This window comes from Mustela lutreola, chromosome 7, assembly GCF_030435805.1.
Source record: "Mustela lutreola isolate mMusLut2 chromosome 7, mMusLut2.pri, whole genome shotgun sequence".
NCBI classification, from domain to species: domain Eukaryota; kingdom Metazoa; phylum Chordata; class Mammalia; order Carnivora; family Mustelidae; genus Mustela; species Mustela lutreola.
The window spans coordinates 104,511,431-104,530,828 of NC_081296.1; the positions used below are offsets into that span (position 1 = coordinate 104,511,431).

At 38.6% G+C, this 19,398-nt stretch overlaps 1 protein-coding gene across 3 annotated transcripts in view; it reads left to right on the forward strand.

Annotated features, from left to right (window-relative positions):
• Positions 1 to 7,246: 7,246 nt before the first annotated feature.
• The window catches only part of KLHDC1 (kelch domain containing 1), a 52,263-nt gene continuing 40,111 nt past the window's right edge, over positions 7,247 to 19,398 (forward strand). Inside the window, exon 1 of one of the 3 annotated variants that reach the window (XR_009355653.1) lies at positions 7,247 to 7,756. Coding sequence is in view for 2 of the 3 variants with exons in the window: in XM_059182030.1 (XP_059038013.1) it covers positions 7,622 to 7,756 (135 nt within the window). In the remaining variant the exon portion in view is untranslated. The remainder of the gene's footprint in view (positions 7,757 to 19,398) is intronic. The other 2 variants (XM_059182030.1, XM_059182031.1) reach the window with 2 other exon arrangements.

Here is a 19,398-nt window from a genome sequence, read left to right on the forward strand (position 1 = left end):
GCCCCGCCCCTTCCCAGGTTTGCTCCGCCCCCTTCCCCTCCCTATCCGCGCCCTGGCTCGCCCGGCCCCTGACCCCGCCCAGGCTGGGAACCCTCAAGTTCCGCGGCTGTCCGGGCTCCGCCGCTGAGAGCTCCCAGTCGCGGGTGCCTACCTGGTCGGCTGTAGCCCGCGGTCTTGTGGGCTAAAGGGGGAAACGACACCGCACTCTTTTTTGGCCCGGAGGCTGGAGAGCGAAAGCGTCCTATCCTGGTGTCTGGTAGGGAATGCGTTTCCCTATCCCAAGCGCGTCCCTGCCCTACCGTCACATTTTCCGGGACTCCCGTCCGGCTCAGACCCGGGGGCCCCTATGTACTCCTGTTCTCGACTTCACACAGGCTCTGGAAATAGTTTGTGTTTCCACAAGGTTTTCCCCGATATTCACTTGAAGCTGCTGCAAATCACCACCATCCCCACCCATCCTGCTTTGTATTTAAGTTGACGGCTTCCTTTGTTCCATGTAAAATCATAAGCGCTAGAAATATATGCACTATAGTGCTGCTCGTAAAACTGAAGGGACGGTGGGCTGTTTTTTCAACACCCTCATTTGACAGGTGAGAAAACAGACGCAAAGATGGTAGATGTTTTCCTCAAGATGAAACATTCGGTAAGTGATGTGGTCTGATTCCAGCGAGTGCACTCACTGTTAATCGGCTGCACTTTAAAAACGCTTGCTCCAATGAGTTGAACAAAACCATCGAGTGCTTTTAAGTGAACACGCAGCCTTGTAAAACGTGAGGACAATTTCTAAGTACTGATTATACAGTGACTTCCAGCGTACAAGATTAACTGTTTTTAAAAGTGTGATAGGGGCGCCTGGGTGACTCAGTGGGTTAAGCCTCTGCCTTTGGCTGACGTCAGGATCTCAGGGTCTTGGGATCGAGCCCTGAATCAGGCTCTCTGCTCCCCCGTCTGTCTCTCTGCCTACTTGTGATCTCTCTCTCTGTGTCAAATAAATAAATAAATAAATGGACAAATCTTTTTTTTTTAAGTATGATAAAGGAGAGGAAATAAGAATACATACATCTCTATGTATTTACTTGATTTTCTGTTTTTAAAAACCTGAATGTTACACTAGACACTGAAAAAATGACTATATTCACTTTTTATTCACTTTTTATATTTTATATTCACTTTTTTTAAAAAAGTAGGCTCCATGCCCAGCTTTGAGCCCAATGCAGGGCTTGAACTCACCACCCTGTGATCAAGAGTCAGAGGCTTAATGGACAGAGCCCCCCAGAAGCCCCAAAATGGCTAATTGTAAAGGACAGTAGGGGAAAAGGATGGGAGTGAGGCTTTCTTTCTAGAAAGACTTTCAACCATAGACTTATTTATGTTTTACATACTCAAAAAATAGAAAAGAAAAAAGTAAACTTAAAATAGAAAGCACAGCCAAATTAATACACCTAACTGTGCATTAAATTGAAACTATAACATCACAGAAAAAAACTGATTATTGAACACAGTTCTCTGTTTATTTTTGGTGAAATATATTCTTTTTTTATTTTTTTAAAGATTTTATTTATTTATTTGACAGACAGAGATCACAAGAAGGCTGAGAGGCAGGCAGAGAGAGAGGAGGAAGCAGGCTCCTTGCTGAGCAGAGAGCCTGATGTGGGGCTTGATCCCAGGATTTTGGGATCCTGACCTGAGCCGAAGGCAGAGGCTTTAACCCACTGAGCCACCCAGGCGTCCCAAAGAAATATATTCTGAGGACAAAAACATTGCAAAGAAAATTTGAACATTTATGTAAGAAAGGTGAAAAGTAAAAACAGAGAAATATACAGTCTGATTCTCATTATTTGAGGTAGTTATGTTCTATAAAGTCACCACTGACATGGTATTAGCAAATACTTAATCATTGCTACTAGAGGAAATACAGGAAAATACAGGGTTAGGTTCTCGTGAGCCTCTGATTCTTCGGTTAGGCAGCTTTATGCAAAGGTCTCCTGCCAACAGCCAGCACCAACTTGCCATCCAAATCTCTTTCAGCTGGCTAACTCAAAAGTCCTAAGTCTTCGTGACTCCAAAATCAATATATCTAGCTCCTTTTTCTCTCTGCTTCAAATCCAACTCAGTATGCCCCCAAATGAACTCATCATCATTCCTCTCAAATCTGTTCCTCCTCTCATGTTCACTACACTAATTCATTACCTCTTCACCCACTAGCACATATTGGAAGAATGCAGTTCCATGAGGGTTTGTTTTTTTTTTTGTTTTTGGTTTTTTTTAAGATTTATTTATTTGAGAGAGAGGGAAAAAGGGCTCACACATGCAAGCAAAATGGGGAGCAGAGGGAGAGGGAGAGAGAATCTTAAGCAGACTCCACGCCCCGTGTGGAGCCTGATGTTGGGCTCAATCTCACAACCCCGAGATCATGACCTGAGCAGAAATCAAGAGTTGGACACTTAACCAACAGAGCCACTCAGGTGCCCCTTTTTTTCTTAAGGCTGAATAATATTCCATTGTATATTTACAATGTATATTCCATGTGCATATATATATCGCATTTTCTTTATCCATTCATCCACTGATGGACATTTACATTGTTTACATATCTCAGCTATTCCTTAATAATGCAATGAACATGGGAGTGTAGATACAGCTCTTCAAAATAGTGATTTCATTTCCTGTGGATATATACTTTGAAATGAGATTGTTGGATCACAAAGTAGTTCTATTTTTAATTTTCTGAAGCACCTCCATAATGTTTTCCATAATGGCTGTACCCAATTTGCATTCCCAACAACTGTGCACGAAGGTTTCTTTTTCTCCACATCCTCACCAGTACTTATCTTTTGATGTTTTGATAACAGCTGTGCTGCTAGGTATGAGGTGACATCTCATTGCAGTTTTGTCACTTCCCTAATGATTAGTGATATTGAGCACCTTTCATATACCTGTAGGCCATTTGTATATCATCTTTGGAAAAATGTCTATTCAGGTCATTTGCCCATTTTATAATCCAGTTGTCTGTTTTTTGTTTGTTTTTGTAATTTTATGAATTCTTTACATATTTTGCATATTAACCTTTATTGGGTATATAATTTGCAAATATTTTCTCCCATTCTTTTGATTTTATTGATTGTTTCCTTTATTGGGCAGATTTTTTTTTTATTTTTTAAAAGATTTTATTTATTTAAGAGAGAGAGAAAGGAAGGGAGTTCAAGCAGGGGAAGCCACGGAGGTAGAGAGAGAAACAGATGCTCTGCTGAGCAGGGAGCCGGATGCAATGTGATACGGGACGGTTCCCAGGACCCTGGGATCATGACCTGAGCCAAAAGCAGACGCGTAACTGACTGAGCCATTCAGGTGCTCCGAGCAGAATCTTTTTAGTTTGATGCAGTCCTACTTGCTTATTTTTGCTTTTGTTGCCTGTGCTTTTGGCGTCATCTCCAAAAAAATCACTGCCAAGACCAATGTCAGAGAGCTAACCCCCGCCTTTTTTTCTAGGAGTTATACAGTTTTGGGTTGAATGGTTTTTTTTGTTGTTTTTTTGTTTTGTTTTGTTTTTTAAAGATTTTATTTATTTATTTGACAGAGAGAGATCACAAGTAGGCAGAGAAGCAGGCAGAGAGAGATAGAGAGAGGAGGAAGCAGGCTCCCTGCTGAGCAGAGAGCCTGATGCGGGACTCGATCCCAGGACCCTGAGATCATGACCTGAGCCGAAGGCAGCGGCTTAACCCACTGAGCCACCCAGGCGCCCTGGGTTGAATGTTTAAGTAAAGTCCATTTTTACTTGATTTTTGTGTATGGTGTAAGATAAGGGTCCAGTTGCATTCTTTTGCATATGCTATTCAGTTTTCCCAATACTGTTTATTAAGGAGAGACACTTTTCCCATTATATATTCTTGGCTCCTTTGTCATAAATTAATTAACTATATATGTATGGGCTTATTTCCCAGCTCTCTCTTCTGTTCCTTCAATCTATATATCTATTTTTATGCTAATGCCATATTGTTTTGATTGCTATAGCTTTATAATATAGTTTGAAATCAGGACAATACATTTTTTTATAGTCACCTGGTTGGCAAAATTTAAAACGTAGATGATATCAAGGATTAAAAGCAATTGGACTTGTTATCTACTGCTGATGGGCATACAGATTGTTACAAATACTTTGGAAAACAACTTGGTATTATCCAGTAAAGTTGAAGATGTTCATACCTCATAAGCCAACAAGCTCAATTCTAGGTATATTTTTTAGATTGAGGATCAGCAAACTACAGTTTCATCCCCCACACCTCCCACCTACACACACTTAGACACTTGAACACTAGCTTAGTTCCTAACAGCTCAAGGTCATATCCCCTAGAATGACCCCAGGACCTCTTAGAGGGGTCAAGGCCACTGGGAGAATTTTGTTTGTTCCGGTCCCAACTCTGGTGGTAGGCAGATATATCCCAAGCCCTTTTTTACAGCAATTACTTTACAAAGTTTGCAATTATATTTTCTCTGCCTTTAAGATGTAAATCTACCATCCTAAACCATTTCTCTGAAGATGGAAGAGAGATCTTTTTGAAATGCAAACATTCAAGGAGAGAATCATGGCTTTCAATCCCAGTTCCTGAGTGGGAAGATAAAGGCCTAACTTTGGTGAGGGCCTTGTTTTAACTTGCACCACCAGTTCTGGTCATAAAGATAGAAGTTTGTTTTTTCCCTGGTTAGGCTCCAGTTAGCAAGCCCAGATGGCTTAGTCACATGGATCACCCCCATCCTCAGCGCTCCCCAGTGCCTTCCTGTAAGCACATCCCTGCCTTTCAAAAGTCTCCAGCCTTCTGTTTCCACGAAGTTGATTTCAGGTCATACTGGACTCCCTTCCTTATAGCGGTAGTTTATTACTGAAAAAAAAAAAAAAAATCTATCCTTACCTCCTTAACCAGTGTCTGATTTCATCTTTGACAAAGGCCACAATGATGGTGTGGCTAATGGAGTTTGAGGAACAAGGGTATATAATGTTCTGTTTGGAATTATTTTCTTTCTATGATATAAATCCCGCCTCTATCGTCTTTTTACTCTTATCTTTCATGTCGGTAAAATTTAATAGAAATACAAATGACTCCTAAGAGTGGGTTTTGAAAGAAAGTACAGTAGGCTTCTGAGTGTCATGTCGGGGAACAATGCATCAGAGAAGAGATAGAGCACATTCCATAGGGAGAAGATCCATAAGTCTGTGAGTAGAATTATTCCAGTAGCAGGAGGAGTTTAAAGGCATAAGTGACTAAGAGATTATAATCCTAAGAATTCACAGAAATCTTGGAGAGGGCTTTGGAACTCCACTGCAGGTGGAAAGGTAGTTCCTGGGACAAAGACCCACCATGAGCATGTGGGTTACATATATTAATAACTACTACTAGTGCTATCACTATTTACTGAGTACCTACTGTACACCAGACCTGTGCTGGATGTTACCCATCTTTCTGTCTTCAGTCTTGACTCCCCCATTTGCCCCACAATCCAAAGTAAATGTTCTTTTTTTAAAATTTAATTCAATTTTTTAAAAACTTTTTTTATTTGACAGAGTTAGGAGCACGGGGAGTGGGAGAGGGAGAAGCAGGCTCCCCGCTGAGCAGGGAGCTTGATGTGGGGTTCGATCCCACCACCCTAGGATCATGACCTGAGCTGAAGGCAGCCACTGAACAACTGAGTCACACAGGCAGTCTTCTTTTTCTTCTTTTTTTTTTTTTTTAAATATTTATTTATTTTTTTTATTTGAAAGAGAGAGAGGGAGAGACAGAGACAGCATAAGCAAGGGAAGAGGCAGAGGGAGAGGGAGAAGTAGACTCCTCGCTAAGCTGGGAACCAGGTGTAGGGCTCCATCCCAGGACCTGGGGACCACAACTTGAGCCTAAGCAGACACTTAACCACGTGAGCCACCCAGGCACCCCAACAAAGTAAATGTTCTAATAATTAAGTTATTATTTACTCCTCACTTAAGACCATTTTGGGTGACAGTTAAAGTTTAGACTCCTTGGCATAATGAACAAAACTGCGTGACTTCCTGTCTCAACTTCATCCCTGGCTGCTCTCTATAATCATTCTAGTCATACTAAACTCTTCATACAACTTTTAAGAAAACTCAAGTGTCTCTCTTTGTGTACCCCCTTCCTCAATAGATCGCATCTTTCCTTCCCATTTTTCTGCTGTATTTTGTCCACATTTCAACTATACAACTCTTCATCCTACACCACATCTATTTCTTTATATATCTTTACCTCTAACTGGACTTAGAAGCCCCTGTATTAGAGCTATGTTTTATTCATCTTAAAATTCACTTTGTCTTTTTGCTCATTTAGTCAACAAATATTTATTTAGTATCTACATGGTACTAGGTTCTGGGGAGTCAATAATACTTGAGTCCTTCAGTGTTTCCAGTCCAATAGAGCCTGAAAACCCATGCTCTACATTAACCAGGTACTTAATATATACCGACTAATGAATAAATGAACTTATTCTGAGTCTTGAGCAGCCACAGGCTCTTCAAAGAATGATTCTGGACAAGCGCATTTACAGACACTGGTAGAGTTATCATCTTCCTTCCTGGCCATAGCATCATTTAATGACAAGGGTTCACCATCTTTGTCTGTAGGGGGCCAAACCCTCAATATTTCCAGCAGTGTGGGCTATATGGTCGTTGATGCAACTGCTCAACTCAGACCACCCAACCCTGTGGTTGTGGGGTTAAAGCAGCCATAGTCAACGTTTAACTGAATTAGGGTGGCTGTGTGCCAATAAAACATCATGGACAGATGATGAAATTTGATCTTCTCAATCTCACGAGTCACAAAACAGCATTCTTCTTTTGATTTTTTTCAACCATCTAAAAATGTAAAATCATCTTAGTTTGTGGGCAGTACAAAAGCAGGCGGCAGAGTGACTTTGGCCCCCAGGCTGTAGTTTGCTGGAAGACGTTTTAGAAAATCCCTAATGAAAAACAAAGAGATTATATATATATATACATATATATTTGTGTATATATATATATATACATACATTATATTTTAATATATTATGTCATATACATATGTGTATTATACATTACACTATTGTAATTATTATATACTATATAATATATAGATTTATATAATTAGTATATTATATACATATACATACATAGACACATATGATATATATTAAATATTACTTTATTTCTAATAAATACATGCAAACACAGATACACACCCTCCATTCTTGTGGATAACCGTCTTTGCTGGAGGTTGAATGGAAAAGGAAACCCACACACAGCATTAGTTAATATATTATGTCACAGCAGCAGCAACATTATGAACCAGAAGTCTATTTATCAAGGGAATAAGATACACGGTGAGGTTGTACTGCCAAAACAACGCGGTCCCAAGCGGAAAGAAATTAGCAGGTGGCAGGACTCCGAAGCCAAGGCACCCCCCTCACTGCTCTGACCCGAGCATCCCTAACCCGCAACGCCACCCCGGGCCGGGCTTCCCGGGCGGGCTGCGGGACGGCGCAGACGCACTCGTTCCGCCTTCCCACCAATCTCGACCCTCGACGCGTTCCGTTAGTGCGTGGAGGAGCCCGGCGGGAGGAGAGGCCGCTCCGTGGGCAGGGGATGCGGCGCGCCCAGCGGCTGGACCCGGCGACGGCGCGGATGGCGGACTCGCAGCCGTTATGCGTGGCGGAGAAGCGCAGAGGCCACTGCGCCGTGGTGGACGGAAACTTCCTCTACGTGTGGGGGGGCTACGTGGTAAGGGGAAGAGGCGGGACGGGGCGGACTCGCGCCGGGAGCCCGTCCGGCCTCTGGGCCCGAGCGGACGCCGAGCGCCCGCCCACACCCGGCCCCGAGGCTGGGGGCCGGTCCGCGGCCAGGGTCCGGCGCGCCCGGCGCCCCCCGCGTCCCGCCCGTCCCTCCGCGGGCGGCCGGTCTCCCAGCCGCGCCAGGGCTTGTCGCCGCCCCGCCGTTGCTTCCACTTTGAAAGCCTTCAAACCCGCGTTCCGGGGCTCTTCCCACTCTCCGGCCCACCTCCCCCCGACTCCCCGCAGCTGTCCAGTAACCCCCGGTCTGGCCAACGCTAAGTCCGTCTCTGCGCGATTAATTATCTCTAAATGCTTGCGCAGACTTACAGGCACGACGAGGACGCCGTGCTGTTTATTATTTTGTAAATATTTCCCTATTGCTCCAGCGCGATTCGGAATATTGAAATCACTGAAGCATTTGAATATTTCTAAGCGATTTTTAGTGGCATTCCTTTATCATTGGGCAATTACGAAGTTTTTTCGAGCCTCAAAATAGAGGCATATTAGCAACAATATGCTAAAAATTGCTTAAATGCTTATTACAGGAGAGGTTTGAATGTGTGTATTTGTTTTGTTTTATAATCATAGGATTATAGAACCAAGGATTCTAAAGCCAGAAAACAGTTCAGGAATATATGCCAACCACTTCGGTTTACAGGTTTTTTTTTGTTGTTGTTGTTGTTGTTGTTGTTGTTTTTAAAGGCAAGCCATCTGGAAGTTCTCTTGGAAATAGAACCTACATTTTCTGACTGTCTCGATACTGTTATGTGACAGATGTAACATGACTGAATCACTCACTGAAATAAAGTACATACTATCTCTGTTAAATGATTCTCAGATCCAAGTCGGTTTTTGTTGTTGTTTTGTTTGTGTGTTTATTTTTAATTTGGTGCAGTATCAGGAGGGGAAAATTAGAACTAACCTTTGAGTGCCTACTATACCTGGCATGTGCTAGGAACTTACACATCCCTAATCTTATATAATCTTTTCCATACCCTGTAAGGTAAGTAATAGCCCCATTAAAAATAAGCATGATGAGTCAAAGAGAATGAGTCAATGAGAATGAATAATGGCCATTTGACCTCAAGGGCAGGAGATTCCAAGGTAGGTATACTGGATTTCCAAAGGCTATTTTTTCCATGATAAACTAACATAAATTAGATGACTCTGCTTTCTCAATGTCTAATATTTCCACCATTTGTTCTTTATAGAAAAGGAGCCTAGATATAATGATGGTTTTATGCAGAAGAAATATTTTAATTGTTTTTGAGCTCTGCCACTTGAAGATGTAGGTGCCAAACTTCCTCTGTTATATTGATTCTTAATATTGTAAAAGTTAAGTGAAAAAAATCTCGTTTAAAAAAGTAATCCACTATCTCAGATCTGGTGACAGTGTATATTTCTTTTGGGTCTACAAATGAAATGTCTGAATATTTTTCATCTCCTTTTAATCTTGAAAATCGTGTAATTGATAAGATTCCAGGTGTTCAGGTTGTAGTAAGTGAGTAGACCATTTATTGATCCAATGAGTAGAGTGCTGTTAGAACTGCTCTGAAAAGTGCTTTACAGCTTTAACTGGAGTCTGCTACAGGCATACCTTGGATGTTGGGGATTTGATTCCAGACCACCACTATAAAGGAGGTCAAATGATTTTTTTGGTTTCCTAGTGCATATAAAAGTTACGTTTACATTATACTGTAGTCTATTAAATGTGCAATGGCAATATGTCTAAAAAATATGCATACTCTAATTTTAAAATATCTTATTGCTAAAAAATGCTAACCATCATTGAGCTTTGAGCAGGTCTTAATCTTTCTGCCGATGGATGGTCTTGCCTTGATGTTAATGGTTGCTGATCAAGGTGGTGGTTGCTGAAGGTTGAGTGGCTGTGGCAATTTCTTAGAATAAGACAGTGATGAAGTTTGCGTTATCAATTGACTCTTGCTTTCATTAATGATTTCTTTGTAGCATGTGTTGCTCTTTGATAGCATTTTACCAACAGTAGAACTTCTTTCAAAACTGGAGTCAGTACTCAAACTGTCCTGCTGCCTGATTAAGAATAGAAAATGTAATATTCTAAATTCTTTGTTGTCATTTCCACCATCTCACAGTCTCTTCACCAGGAGTAGAGTCCATCTCAAGAAGCCACTTTCTTTGTTCATGCATAAGAAGCAACTCCTCATCAGCTCAAATTTTATCATGAGATAACAACAACTTAGGCTTCACTTCTAATTCTAGTTCTCTTGCTATTTCTATCATGTCTGCAGTTCCTTCCTCCACTGAAGTCTTGAACCTTCAGTTTAAAAAAAAACAAAACAAAAAAACACAATATCCGTGAAGTGCAGTAAAGCTAGTGCAATAAAACAAGATATGCCTGTACTTTTTAAATTCCAGGGATTAGCAGCTAAAATATGTCTAAGACATGAGTGGAAGGAAAAAATGGGAGGCAAGAAAGAGACACTGAATATCATGAGAAAAAGTAGAATCCTTCTGTTTTATTCAGATCCTTCTGAACAGAAAATAGCTAAAAGGCCGTGGAATCTGGAGGTAATCCAGTAGTCAATAATGAAGAATAGTGATCAAATAATTCCAGATTGTATAGCTGCAGTTTTCGTCCTTACTAACAAAAAACAATGTGCGTTAAAATTCATAAATATATATCCTGAAGCTTGAATGGCCTACAGATAACTGTCTAGATTACTCATTACTCTGTTGTCAGATGTATTCTGTAGGATAGTGTATCAGAAAACAGTTCTACCTCTTTCTAGAGGTAAGAGTGGAAGTGCTGAAAAAAGTAAGTGGCATATTTGAATCGGTGCCAGAATATTCTTTTGCACCTACTTCTTCCATATCCTTTCAGTATCATGCAAACTTTAGTACTGCTGCAAGGAACGTTGAGAATTTCTGAGTAGTTTTCCCAAATTTTGGAGGAAAAGCATAGGGGTTTAGCATGTTTGTAGGTGGTATGCTTTCCTTTTAGGGTTTTATTTCCATAACACAATCGCTCTTAATTATTTTTGCCCTGAAATTTTCCTTATAAAAATATGTACATAAATATGCTTAACTACGTATTTCTGTTCTGGATGTGGACTTAAAGTGAAGATCAATTTAGAACATGTCTGAAAAGAATCAAGATGAGAGGCTTACAGTGCCAGATATTAAAACATACCACAATACTGTAATAGTTACAGCAGTGCTCCTGATGCAAGATGAGTTAACATGATGGAATGGAAAAGAAGTTACATAAACAGCCTAGCATACCAAACTATTTTATACTTAAAAGGTACCGTTTTAATTCTGGAAAAACAATTATTTAATAAATGGAGAAAATGATAGATTAAAGCCTTAGGATTGAAGAGTTGTTTTTTTCTTTCTTTCTTTTTTTTTTTTTTTTAAGATTTTATTTAGAGAGAAACAGTGAGAGAGCATGAGGGGAGAAGGTCAGAGGGAGAAGCAGATTCCCCGTGGAGCTGGGAGCCCAATCCAGGACTCGATCCTCGGACTCCGGACTCCGGGATCACAGTCTGAGCCGAAGGCAGTTGGTTAACCAACTGAGCCACCCAGGCATCCCATGGATTGAAGAGTTAATGTAGGAAAATTAAGCTATATCATATCAGAGGAAAATATGTGACTCTTAAAATCTTAAGTTGAGAAAAGAAAAATGAATTGGGTAAAAGTATGAAGGAAAAAGATTGGTAGATCAAACTTTTAAAAAAGCAAAAAAAAATGCTTTTAAACAGCATAAAGTAAAAAGGCTAATGACAAACTGGGGAAAATATTTGCAACATATATGATGGGCAAAAATAGAGATTTATAAATATACCAATAAAAGTATCTCCATTGAAAATTGACCAGTGGATATGTACAAGCAACTTACACAAGAAGAAATACAATATGAATCAAAAGAACCCAACTGAAAATGAGATTTTTCTTCTTCAATTTGCAAAATCAAAGAGAATTTTTGAGAAGACATGAGGAAATTAATTAATCTGATAATGGGAGCACAGATTTGTATGACCTTTTTTAAGGAGAAGTTTAGTGATGGGTATCAAAAGCCTTAAGTATGTGTTCTCTTTAACCTAATCGTTCTGCTTTACATACTCTTACACCATGACATAGGCTGTTCATGTCATGTGGAAGACACTTATTCTTTTCAGATGCCCAAAATTTGAACCTCCTTTCTCTATTGTAGTATTGCCCATCAAATGTCTTGTTAGGGATATATGTTGTAGTTGTCTGACTACCTCCTACCTACTTCTCTAGAATGTAAATTCTATAAAGATAGAGGTTTTGTTCCCTGTTGTAGTCCCAGCATCTAGTCTACGTGGCACCTATAAAAAGAGGCTGGGTGCCATGTACTCATTTTTCTAGCCTCCTTTGCAGCTAGGTTGTGGGCAAGTGGCTTGGACTCAGATCAATCTGCTAGATTTGGACTTGGAGTAAAGGTGTAAGAACGAGGACCTGAAGAGGATTCTTAACCAGCAGTAGAATCTATAGGAAGATGGAGGTCCCTGACCTAAAGGGCAGAGCTACAAACTGCAGCATGTTGCTTCCCAGTGATGGGTTAGCTCACCTGTCCTGTTCTCTGGCTCAATTTCAGAACTTGCTCTTCCTCATGGAGATCAGAGGCTGGTTCTCCAGCTTCCCTTGAGGATTTTGTGAGAGACTTCATATTCACTTCTGAAAATTTTAGAATCTTAATGTTAAAATTTAAAACGTATGTACAAAAAGGACATGTAAAATAAGTATCATTTAAGTCAAACATGTTTAACTTCCAGATTAAGAAATCGACGAGAACAAGTACCTTAGAAGTTTTGTTTGTCTTTCACTTACTACAATGCTCCTGCCACCCAACAGGGTACCAGTATCTTGATTTCTAGTTAATCACTCTTTATAGTTTTGCCACACACATGTCTATCTCTAAACAGTATATTATTTGGTTTTGGAATCCTAGCATACATTTTCTTTTGTGACTTAATTCTTTTAGTAAATGTATGTGTTCTAGATTCACACATTGCTTGTATTTGGCTACTGTGCCCTTGCATGGCTGTACCAGTTTTGACTTGATGTCCATTCTGATTCGTCAGTTTCCATGCTGCCTGGTTGTTAAATATCTTGAAAATCACCCCTGAATTCACTCACCTGATGTCTGTCCTGTACAATATTCTTTTGTGTGAATTTACTGCAATTTATCTATTCCACTATTGTTGAATATTTGAATGTTTTGGGTTTTTTTTTTTTTTTTGGTATTGTTAATGAGTGCTAGACTGAACATTTTTATAACATGTCTCCTATTTATACGTGCACAAGAGCATGCGTACCCTCTAGGGCACATACCAAGGAATGGACTGCTGGGTCACTGGGCATCCACATCTCCAAATTTACTCAGAGATGTCACTGTTTCCCAAATATTTGTATCAATTTGCACTCCCATCAGCCTCCTCCTTGTTCCACATCCTTGACAACATTTGATACCATCTGGCCTGAAATATTTTTCCAATCCAGTGAGTGTGACATATTTCATTGTTTTATTTGCTTTCCTATGATTACTATTACAGTTAAGTGTCTTTTCCTATGAACTATTATAAACTATTTGTATTTCCTCTTCTGTAAAAATGGCGATTCATATCTTTTGCTCATTTGTCTATTTGGGTTATTTGTTTTTTTCAAACTGATTGTAGGAATTCTTTAAGTATATAATTATATGAATTGAATAGATCTTCTCAGTTTGTAGCTTGTCTTTGGGCTTTCTGGATGATTGTCTTTTATTCAACACAAGTTCGTCATTTTAATGTAATTTCAGTCTTTTCCTTAATGGTTTGTGCATTCTGCATCTTTAATCTTCAACAATATGGAGATCATAAAATTTTCTATATTGTCTTCTAAACAGTTTTCAGTTTTGCCATCGTTTCAACCCTTTTTTATTTTTTAAAGATTTTATTTATTTGTCAGAGAGAGAGAGAGCAAGCGTGAGTGCATAAGCAGGCAGAGGTGGAGAGAGAAGCAGGCTCCCTGCAGAGCAAGGAGCCCGATGTGAGAAATCCCAGAGCCCTGGGATCATGACCTGAGCTGAAGGCAGCAGCCTAACTGACTGAGCCACCCTGGTGTCCCACAACCCTTTTTTAATCTGAATTTTTTGTTTGCTTAATTGGTTTAAGATAGGGATCCAGTTTCATTATTTTTTTTATATGGATAACCAATTGTCCTTGTGTCATATATTAAATAGTTCCCCTTTCCATGCTAATGTGCAAACTCAATCTATCACACATCAGCTTTTCATGTATGTGTGATCTGTTTTTAGGTTCTTTATTATATTCAGTTATCTCTTTATTCTTTTGACAGAACCACATTATGTAAATTACAATAGCTTTATTAAAAGCTTAAATGTTTAAATGTTAAATTAGAAGTTTAAATACCCACTCTGTCTTTTTCTTCAGGGATATTTTGTCTTTTTAGAGCCTTTTGTGCTTTTGTAGTTTTCTTTACTATTTATTTTTGCAGTAAAATATGTAAAACTTATAATTTGCCATTTTAGCTCATAGTTTAGTGTGCAATTCAGTGGCATTAATTACATTCATAACATTATACAATGTTACCTCTGTCTAGTTCCAAAATTGTTTATTTCTCCAAACAGAAACTCTGTATTCATTCTGCCATAACTCATACTCCTTTCTTCAGTCCCTGTAACTTCTAATCTTTTTGTCTTTATGAATTTGCCTTTTTCTAGATATTATAAAGAATTGAAATAATACAGTATTTTCTGAGTCTGGTTTATTTTACTTACCACAATGTTTTCAAGGTTCATCTGTGTTATAGTATGTATAAGAACCTCACTCTTTTTTACAGCTGAATAAGATACATCGTATGTCTGTACCACATTCTGCTTTTCCACTCATCTGCTGATGGGATACTTGGATTGTTGCCATTGGTTGTGTACTGTGAATAATGCTGCTATGAAATTGGCATACAAATAGCTGAGCCCCTATTTTCAATTCTTTTGAGTACCTAGGAGTTGAAATGCTGGATCACATGGTTATTCTGCATTTAACTCTTAGAGGAACTGTGTAATTGTTTTCTCAGTGCTTCCTCATCTGTATAAACTTGAGAGTGAGATTGTCAAATAAAGTACCCTATTGAAATTTTATGTTACTGTATTTAATCATTAGATCATAGAAGGGTGACAGACATGTTGTGGAATTGAGTCTTCTCCAATTATATAGTATATCTCTCTACTCAGGATTTCTTTTAATGTCTTTTGATAACGTTTTACAGTGTTTTCATAGGGATCTTGTATATCTTTTGTGTATTTATTTCTTTGTATTTTTTATTTCTATTGTTAATTTTTTTATAACTAAATTCTCTGGTTATTGCTGGTGTTTTGAAATACAATCAACCTTGAATACTTTTGATTCTGGCAAGCTTTCTTAATTTACATTAATTCTCATAATTAATCTGTTAATTTTCTTTTTATTTTCTATGTAGATAGTCATATAATGAGCAAGTGATGACAGTTTTGTTTCTTCCATTCAAATTTTATTCCTTTAATTTTCTTTACTGCACTGTACAATGTTAAATAGCAGCTGTTTTTTTTTCTTGTTTCTAATCTCAGAAGGGTAGTTTTCAACTATTAACCATTAAGTTTGATGTTTGTGTTAGTGTTTTGTTTATTTGTTTGTAGATAACCGTTTTCAAATTGAGGAAGTTTTCTTCCATCTAATTTCCGATGAATGGCTGTTGAATTTTGGAAAGTGATTTTTCTGCATCATACTGAGATAAACATATTTTTTCTCCTTTAGTCTTTTTTTTTTAAGATTTTATTTATTTATTTGACAGACAGAGATCACAAGTAGATAGAGAGGCAGGCAGAGAGGAGGAAACAGGCTCCCTGCTGAGCAGAGAGCCCTATGTGGGGCTCGATCCTAGGACCCTGGGATCATGACCTGAGCTGAAGGCAGAGGCTTTAACCCACTGAGCCACCCAGGCGCCCCTATCTCCTTTAGTCTTTTAACAGGATAATATATAGTAATAGTATTATAATGCTAAACCAATATTGCATTTTCTAGGTTAAATGTAAGTTAATATAATTTTTAAAAAATACATTACTGGGTCCAGTTTGCTAATTATTGAGGGAGGATTTTTTAAAAATTTTTTTATTTTTTTAAATTAACACATAATGTATTATTAGCCCCAGGGGTGCAGGTCTGTGAATCATCAGGCTTACACACTTCACAGCACTCACCATAGCACATATCCTCCCCAATGTCCATAACCCAACCACCCTCTCCCTTCTCCCGCTCTCCCCAGCAACCCTGTTTGTTTTGTGAGATTAAGAGGCTCTTATGGTTTGTCTCATTGAGGGAGGATTTATACATCCCTTTGTAAGTGGATTCGGTATTGTTCCTTCTTTTATTTTTGGGATGGTTTTTGTAAGAAAGAGTTAATTATTCTTTGAATGTTTGGAAGACCTCATCTATAAAGCCATCTGGTACTTTGTAGGGGAGGTTTTAAATCTCAGATTCAATCTATTTAAGGCTATGGATTGTTGAGATTTTCCATTTTTTTTCTTGAGTCAAATTTGGTAAGGTTCCCTCACCCCCCATTACTAGCTCCAGGAATCTATCTATTTCATTTAGTTTTAAATTTTCTTGGCATAGGGATGCCTGGGTGGCTCAGTTGGTTAAGCAGCTGCCTTCGGCTCAGGTCATAATCCTGGCGTCCTGGGAGTCCTGGGATCGAGTCCCACATCGGGCTCCTTGCTCAGTGGGGAGCCTGCTTCTCCCTCTGCCTCTGCCTGCCATTCTGTCTGCCTGTGCTTGCTCTCCCTTTCTCTCTGATAAATAAATAAAATCTTTAAAAAAAAATTTTTTTCTTGGCATAAATCTAAGTTGTTCATAATACCCTCTATTTAATCTCTGTAGTAGTTATAGGTATATCCCTTTTTCTGTTCCTAAAATCATTTAATAGCAACTTCCTTTCTTTCCTTTTTTGAATAATTTTGCCAGAGGCTTATCAGCCTTATGAACCACCAGCTTTGGTTTATTTGATCTTCTCTTTTGTGTTTCTTTATTTTATTAATGTCTGCCTTTCATGTCCTACTTTCTATCGGTTTATTATGTTGTTAGTTCTTGAACTTCTGGTGTTGGATGCTTAACTCATTCTTTTTGAGATTTTAAAATTCTTTTAAATTCTTAAAATTCTTTAGCTGTCTTCCTCATTTTGATGAGCAGTATTTTGTTATTTTATAATCCCAATATTTTATACTTTCCGCTATTATTTCTTATTTAACCCATATGTTTGGGAAAATATTTTAAATTTCTATGTTATTTTTATAGGTATCTGTTATTAATTTCTAACTTAATTGTGTTATACTCAGAATGTGCTTATCTTTGTTGCCAGTCCTTTGGAATATGTTGAGGCTTGCTTTCAGGACTAGCATGTGATCAGTTTTCATAAATGTATCTTAGTTCTTTTATTTTAAACAAAGATTTTATTTATTTAATGTTAGAGCATGCACACAAGCATGGGGAGAGGACAGGCAAAGGGAGAGGGAGAAGCAGGCTCCCTGATGTGGGGCTCTGTCCCAGGATCCTGGGATTATGACCTGAGTGCAAGGCAGTTGCTTAAACAACTAAGCCACCCAGGTGCCCCTATACCTTTGTTTTTATAAAGAATATATATTCTAATGATCAGGTGAAGTGTTTTATATATGCCTATTTTATCAATCTTGCTGATCGTGTGGTTCAAATCTCTTATATCCTTCTTATTTTATTTCCTATTCTATCAGTGACTATAAACAGGCATTAAAAACTCCTACTCTGACTAGATTTGTTAGTTTCTTCCTGTGGTCCTGTCAGTTTTTACTTTAATGTTTTTTAAGCTATCTTTTAATGTATATAGGACTTTAGAATTATTTTACCTAGGTAATTGAATGTTTTATCATTTTGTAATGATCCCCTCACTCTGTATTGCCTTAAAACATTACTTGCCTTAAAATCTGTTTTCTCAATACATTTACACCAGTGTTCTTTTGGTTAATGTTTGCATGGTATACCTTTTTCTATCTTCTGATGGTAATTGTGTGTATCTTTGTATTTTAGATGTGTGTGTTATAACCTGAAAATAACTGGATTTTGTTTCTGTCTAACCTGGCACTCTGTATATTTTATCTGAAGAGTTTATTTAGCCAATTTATACTTAATGTGATTCTGATATACTATTTTTACCAGATGTGGGTTTTTTTTTAAAGATTTTATTTATTTATTTGACAGAGATCACAAGTAGGCAGAGAGGCAGGCAGAGAGAGAGGAAGGAAAGCAGGCTTCTTGCTGAGCAGAGAGCCTGATGCGGGGCTCGATCCCAGAACCCTGGGATCATGACCTGAGCCGAAGGCAGAGGCTTTAATCCACTGAGCCACCCTGGTGTCCCCAGATGTGGGTTTTTTTTTTTTTTTTTTGGTTTTGTGTTTGTTTTGAGAGAAAGAAGGGGAGCAGGAGTGGGGTGGGGGAGGGGCAGAGAGAGAATCTTAAGCAGGTGCCATGCCCAGTGTGGAGCCTGATGTGAGGCTCCATTTCACCACCTGAGATCCTGACCTGAGCTGAAATCGAGAGTTGGTCACTTAACTGACTGAGCCACCCAAGCTTCCCCAGATATGTTTTATATTTACCTCTCTCTGTTTCTCTTCCTCCTCCTTCTCAACTTTCTCATTTCAAGAATTGTTTAAGGGGTTTTTTTGGTTCTCTTTACACTTTTTTTTGTCTTTGTGTAGAAATTATGATTTATTTCTAACTGTGTAGTAGCTACTCTATTTCAACATGAATACTTGGCAAAGTTCAAAGGTAATAGTTTTCTTTCTTCCCAGAGAGTTCAAGTACTTTAGAAAATTTCAAGTCCAGTCACCCCTTTTCCTAGGTAGTCTTATCCTGTTTCCCTCCCCTTAAATTAAACATTAAAAAAAAAAATTTAACCCTTTTTACGGTCTAAATTTACCCACACATTTACCGATATCTTGTCATACTGTTTCTTATCACATCTCAGATCTTTAATTGCAGATCATTTTTCTTTTGTCTGAAATAACATAGCTATTAGAATTTCTTTAAATGAGGGTTATTGGCCAACTGTCTCAACTTTGGTTTGCCTGAAAATTTATTTTACCTTGGTTCTTAAAATATATATATATTTTTAAAGATTTTATTTATTTATTTGACAGAGAGAGGAAGCACAGCAGGGGGAGCAGCAGAGGGAAAGGAGAAGCAGGCTTCCCACTGAGCAGGGAGCCCGATGTGGGGCTCCATCCCAGGACCCTGGGATCACGACCTGAGCCGATGGCAAACACTTAACTGGCTCAGCCACCCAGGTGCTCCTAAAATATATTCTTTTACTGGGTGTAGAATTATACGGTGACAGTTCTTTTCATTAAACACATTGGCTAATCCTTGGTTGTTACTCATGGGAATTCAGTCATTAGTTGCCATTTGTTTGAAGGTGATTTGTTTTTTATCAGGTGGTTTTTAAGAATATATATTTTTCTTTGATGTTCTATTGTTTTACTGATGTGTCTTGGTATGGATTTCTGTTTATGTATGCTTAGATCTT